This window comes from Chaetura pelagica, unplaced genomic scaffold, assembly GCF_000747805.2.
Source record: "Chaetura pelagica isolate M959 unplaced genomic scaffold, ChaPel_1.0 scaffold124, whole genome shotgun sequence".
NCBI classification, from domain to species: domain Eukaryota; kingdom Metazoa; phylum Chordata; class Aves; order Apodiformes; family Apodidae; genus Chaetura; species Chaetura pelagica.
Window position 1 is genome coordinate 735,000 of NW_009952891.1, and position 6,375 is coordinate 741,374.

General features: G+C 52.7%; 1 protein-coding gene across 1 annotated transcript; it reads right to left on the reverse strand.

The window, feature by feature from the left end:
* Nucleotides 1-5,693: 5,693 nt before the first annotated feature.
* HBA2 (hemoglobin, alpha 2) lies at nt 5,694-6,374 on the reverse strand (the record flags this gene model as incomplete). The annotated part of the gene is made up of 3 exons (XM_009995523.1): nt 5,694-5,927; nt 6,032-6,236; nt 6,355-6,374. Coding segments are annotated over 3 exons (354 nt in total), but the record flags the coding sequence as incomplete, so codon positions are not given.
* Nucleotide 6,375: the final 1 nt, after the last annotated feature.

Below are 6,375 nucleotides of genomic sequence, written 5' to 3' on the forward strand. Positions count from 1 at the left end.
CTTTCTCTCTTGTTTTTCCTGCTCCTTTGGGATATGAAGTATTTTTACAATGTTTTCTTGAAGGAAGTCTCTGCCACATTAGCTTTACACTCTCCCAGCTGGTTTTGGTGTTGTTCAAAAACTGTTCTTCTTAAAGAAGGACAAACCAACCCTTCTATTCTCACGCTACATTTTGCTGTAAATGTATCTGCTCTTTATCCATCACTCCTTGGGAATGACCTTCCTGCTACACTGTAGCTACTTCCAGTTATTTTCCTCTTAAAGGACAAAAAAGGAGTTTTAAAGTCAAAGATCTGAGCCATCTGAGCACAGTTCAAACCCACCAAGTGTGATGCTGGATCCCATCAACAACATTGCTCCTGTTCCCCAAGAAAAGCATCCCAGGGTTCAACAGAAGTGTTTGGGGTGCTGGATGCTGTAGGACATGTCACCTCCAGACTGACCGTTGCTCCAGGCACATTGGGACACTGAAATGTTGTCACTGACTTAGTGACTCCATGGATTGCTCCTTTCCCCTTTGGCTCAGTGGTCTTGCAGTCTCAGAAGAAGGGGCGAGTTTGAATCCGGGAGGGTGAAATGCTCTCTCTGCCTTTTGCTCCAGAGCTGGAGCTGAAACTTCCTTCAGTCCCACAGGCAGTGCAGCCACTCATGGACAAGTCTGACCTGCAGCCACTCAGAAGGTCCAGCTGCGGTGGTATCTTGTCTCCTCTTGTGGTGGCTACAAAAATTGCAATGCTTAACCCACAGCTGGTGAACTTCTGTCCCTGCCCAAACCCGGGGGGCCCAGCTGTGCCGAGGCCAGGGCTTCTGTCCAGCTCAGGGACACACCTGGCTGACATTAGTGCAGGTGATGCCTTGGGGTCACCACATCTACTTTTTGCTCTTTGGTCCCTAGGTCCTCAAGCTCAGCCCCTCCTCAGGAAGTCAGGCACAAGGGGAAAGTCCCTGCTCTGGAGAGTGTATCTCTGAGAGTTTTTCAAGCTGGAGGAAATCTGGGCTATATACTGAAAATAACCCCATTTGAAGCTACGATCTGGAAACATAAATAATGGTGGCCTGTCCAAATTGAATCTGTGGAGCTTTAACAATGCTGACCCATGGATTTTGATAAATACACTTCTACTATTAATAATGGCACTCAGCTGCTCAACCATTGAAGGAGGTACAAAAGCTTTCTGGCTGAGCAGCTGCAATGCACATTTTGCTATATTGCTTTCCATAAATCCATAGCTGGGATCCTCTTGGCCATGTGCAAGGGTCTCTGGAGAGCACAGAGCTGGCACAGGCTGCTCCCCCATCTCTGTTTGTCTGGTTCTGGTTCAAGGACTAAAAACCACTGTGCTTTAACCACCTCCACTCAGATCCTTGTTGAGTTGTGTCTACCCAGCAGCTCATTGCCCATCCAAGTCCCTGTGTCAGGGGATGTGAAAAGGAGAAGTATAATGAAGAATCGTGTTCCTGGAATATTGACCAACCATCCAAGTGCTTTCACATCAGCTGATGGTCCATCACTGCAGGAGATTGCTGCAGGGCTGTTTGATATACTCCATGGAGCATTGAAACCAGGAGGTCAGATGTTTCAGTGTAAATAGATGTAAAGTGACACAGTCAGGGAAATATGATCTAAAACAGAGGAGGTTGAACTTAAACTGGCTCTTACATCTCAGGGAAAAGATTCTGGAGCTCTCATAGGTGGTTGATCAAAATTGTAGCCTTGATGTACACCAAAAAGCCTGCAAAATGTGTGATGACATCAGGAAGGGCTCTCAAAACAAGAGAGGGCAGCTTTTGCTGGCTGTGTAACAGGTGGGTGCACCCACCTCTGTGCAGTTCTGGCCTCTGGATCTAAGGACACAGGGTCCTGACCCAGGCAACTGAGATGATCAAGCAGACAGGGCAGCTGTGGGATGAGGAGGTCCTGGAAAGACTGGGATTTTTCCCTGGAGAAGGGGGAGCCAAAAGGACCAACATTACAAAACCATGAAGTGAATGTGGACCTGGTGCTGATCAGGGTCTGCAATAAGAGGTCATAGATGAGTCTAGTAGATTGGTTTAAAATGGATAAAAGGGACTTTATAGGGAGCAGGGGGAGAATGAACTTCTGGAACTTGCTGCCACAGGAGGTTGTGGAAACAAATAGGATCAGCAGGTTTAGAAAGGGTATAGCAAACTCATGGGCAGGTCAACAAACAGATACTGGAGGCAACAGGCAGGATTGTACCCTCTGAAATTGCTGTTACTGCTGCTGTGGACTCTGCTGTTGCAGAGATGAGATGAGAGGGTCTCTTCTCATTAGCAGGGTAAAAGGAGGAAACCAAGGAACTATAAACCAGTCAACTTCAAGTCACAAAAAAAACCCCAACAAACCAAACCTCAACACAACAGAGGGACATTTAATCAAAGAAAGAGATGAGTAATAACCGTGGCCATTGCCAGGAATGAATCATTTCAGATGAGTCTGTTTTCCTTCTGTGGCAGCTTCCTGTCCTTGGTTGAGTATTATTATTCACTGTTTCTTCATCAATATCTTATGTTTTGTAAAGGAGAATGTGCTTATTAAATTCACAGATGTGCCTGAGCTGCAGGGTCTGTGAGCACCCCAAAGCATGGGGTTAAAATTCACCACGTTCCAGACAAATCAGGGAAGGGAGATCAGTTTGGTATGGAAACATCTGACATGATGAAAGAGTAACTGTCCAAATATGTGGCAAACAAGCTGCTCCTGCAACAATTTTTCAGCAAAAGACCTATAGGCTGCACCAGTCATGAGCTAGGCTGCTGGAACACTGAATGCCAACATGGGATGTATAAATAGAAGAACAGTTTGTAAAACATGTGATGTTTTCCCTCCTCTTTTCAGCAAGAGAACCTCTCAACTGGTGTCCTAAGATCAGTTCCCAGTAAGAAATAAATCCCGTGTCTTCCTACTCCTCTGCTGAATTTTGAATGGGAAATTCCTGGCAAATTCTTCTAGGATGCTTGATTTCCTTCAGGAGTATGTGCTTCTGTGTCTGTTTCCAGGGCACACCCTCTTGGGCCATGACTATTTATCAGATGCTGATAAAAATAGTATCCAAGCTACCTGGACAACAGCTGCTTGCAGCCCCTCAGGAGACTGGTAAAGTGTTGTGATGAGGTTAAGTTGTAACTATTAAGGTTATTTCCTGATGTCATTTTAGTTCTTCTTCCAAAAAAAAAAAAAAATGAGCTCTGAGATGCCACTTGCCTTGGTGACTATCACGTGACAAAATACCATGTTGCTCTGTGGGTATCTTTGAACCATAGATGCTTTGTCCATCAAAAATAAATGATGATGAGTGGTGAGAAAGGCCTTCAGACAGTGGAGGCATCAGAACAGCCTTTTTTCTCACCTGAAGATGTTCTTCTTCCTTCTTCCCCTAAAGCTGCCTGCTGTGACTGTGCCTCTTGAGCACTGAGACCCCCCAAGTCCAGCTCCTCCACGTCTCCTGGTGTCATTTTGGGCTGCTGTGGCCATGCAGGAGTTGCCTCCACCTCATCAGCACCAGGGCTGCACCAAAACAAGCTGCAAAACCAACCTGGGCAGGCAGCAGAGGAAATGTTTTACCACTGCCTCTGCTCTGCCTGTGGGTCCCCAGGCAGCTGGGCAGGAACAGGAGGTCAGGGAGAGCCAAGCTGTAGAAAGCTGCTGCCAACCTGTCCTGCCCGTGGCACAGGCTGTGTCCTGGGACAAACGAAGCCATGGCCACCAAGGGATGGCCAGAGAAGGGAGCCCAAGGCTCAAATGACCCTTTGCCATGTGTCATGGGGTGCTTGGCTGCTGGACTCAGCACTGGACAGGGGCTGGGTTGGGTTCCTGCACCCCTCCAAGCTGGCACCAGTGTCCCCAGTGTGCTCAGAACCTGGGGCTGACTGGAAGCTGTCATGGCAGCCTGCTTCTCCATGGCCGGAGGCTCCAGCTCAGCAGGCAGGACCAAGGCTTGGTCCTCAGCACCCACTGCCTGGCCCCGATAAAACACCACGGCTTGAGGTCCCCATCTGGTGGCAGCTGGGACAAACGGCCGGGACAAAACTCGTCCCAGCTCTTCAGAGCTCAGCGGTTCTTTGGCCAGGCAGAGCCCTGGGAAAGTGCTGCAGAGCCAGGACACTGCCCACTGCCACACACCGTGTCCTGCCTGAGGGCACAACATGGTTGGAAGCAAAAGCCTGGCAGAGGCGGTGGGGACAACTGCCAGCCCTCTCCCCTCCACACACTCACTGTCCCCCACGTTGCTTTTACACCTTGTGCATAGGGACACCATGAGGGTGCCCTGTGGCTGGGTTTGGAGCTGTTCTGGATTTGCTGCTGGCTCTTCCAGTGCTTTACACACTAGCACACACTGCTCTGTCCCCTGACACCCCTCACTATGTCCCTGCTCCCCTCCAACTCCCCAGGCAGCTGAGGCTCTCCGTGGAGCAGAGCTGTGCCCACTCTGGGACCTGCTCCAAGCAAAGGTAGATCAGGTTAGTCAGAAATGCCTTGCCCAGCTTTCTCTTCCCCTCTTCACCCTGCCCAGGTGTGGCAGGAATACGGGGTCATGATGCCTGTGGTGCTTTGCAGGAGAAAGCCTGGGGAGACCTCACATGACTCTGGGGAGTCAGGAAGGCCCTTCCAGCCTCCAATGCCTTCACTGATGGTGTCTAGAGCAAGTGCCTACCCTTACAAGTGCCAGGGAGTGAAGGGGCCCATGGCCACCATGGCTGGGCTCTGGGCTGTGACCACCCCAGCTGCCCCAGGGCTTTTTCAAATCTTCACCCTGGCACCAAGCACCACCCAGCCCTGGCCAGGGCAGGGCAGCCTTACTCAGCACCTGGCTAGTTGTAGCCCCTTGGGACTATCTGCTGCCCCATCTCCCACCACACCCACAGCTGGAGGAGAGCCTACACTCTCCTTTATCAGCCCCCCAACACCCCCCCTGCCACAGCCACCCTGCTGTGGGCTGTGATAAGGGCTGGGGGCTGTGCAGGCACCAGCACTGCAGCACCCAGTGCCCCTTCGCTGCTGGTGCTGCTTTTCCTGCCCTCACACTACTATGATTCAGGTCCCAAAGCCCACGTTCTGTGGCCGAATCCCAGCTGCTCCCCTTGCCATCTCCCCTGCCTACTGTCTCTCCCAGCAAAGTGACACCTCAGCAATGCAGCATTAGGTGGAAACAGAAGGAATCCCCCTGCATGCTGAGGGTGCACAGAAAGATGCCCTTGTGCTTGAAGGTCCTCAGGGCACCCTTGCTGTGTCACCACACAGAGGGTCACAGGCACCAGGAGGCCCTGTACCCCACTGTCTCCCATAAGCACTTCCAGGAGGAGATGTTCTCCAGCAATTTGGCCTGCACAGGCAAGGAAGGATCCCGGCATGATGTTCTGGTAAAATGCCCAGGACAGGCTGGGGCTGCAAGGAGCTCCCAAGCACAGGGCTCTGGCCATTATCTGCCAGTCTTTCTCCTCCACCAGTGCCTGGAAGTTTTCTGCTTGCTCCCAGAGCCCCACAGCTGGCAGAGCAGTGCCTGTCTGACCAGCACCACCACCCAAGCACTGCCTTCCCTCAGAAACAGCCAAACCAGAGCCCGTTTCCTCCAGCTGCCCACCTGACAGGGGGAAACCCCCAGTTCAGACCCCCAGAGCAGATCCCTCCCGCTCCCTCGGCGCAGGCAGGAACCAGAGCAGGACGCTGGGGCTGGAGCACAAATGCAATGGATTTTATTTCAGATCATTTGGCTGCTCACTGTCAGAAGGCTGGTGGTGGGGTCGGGTCCAGCTCCAGCTCCAGCCACGGTGCCGTCTTAACGGTACTTGGCGGTCAGCACGGTGCCCACGGCACATAGGAACTTGTCCAGGGAAGCATGGACCTCCGGGGTCAGGACAGAGGGGTGGTGGATGGCCACCACCACCAGGAAGCAGTGGCCCAGCAGCTGAAAGGCAAAAGGAGATGGTGAGCAAAAGGAGGAGAGGTGAGGGGGCAGCCGGGGCGGGCGCAGGGGAGCAGTGGGGCTGGTGACCCCTTCCCCGGGCTCACTTTGAAGTTGACGGGGTCCACACGGAGTTTTTGGGCGTGGAGGTCGCTGAGCTTGGAGAGGGCACCTGCGATGTCATCGATGTTGTTGGCAGCCTCGACCAGGGCGGTCGCCACCTTCTTGCCGTGCCCCTTGACCTGAGCGGACCCTGGGGACAGGTCGAAGTGGGGGAAGTAGGTCTTGGTCTGGGGGTAGGCGGCGAACATCCTGGAGGGCAGAGGAGGTCGGGGACGGGTGAGACAGGGTCACGGAGGGCACTTGCGGACGGGGAGAGGGTGAGGGCAGGCGGGACAGGAGCGGGGATGCCGAGGGGAAGGACACGTACCTCGCCAGGGCCTCGCCGCCC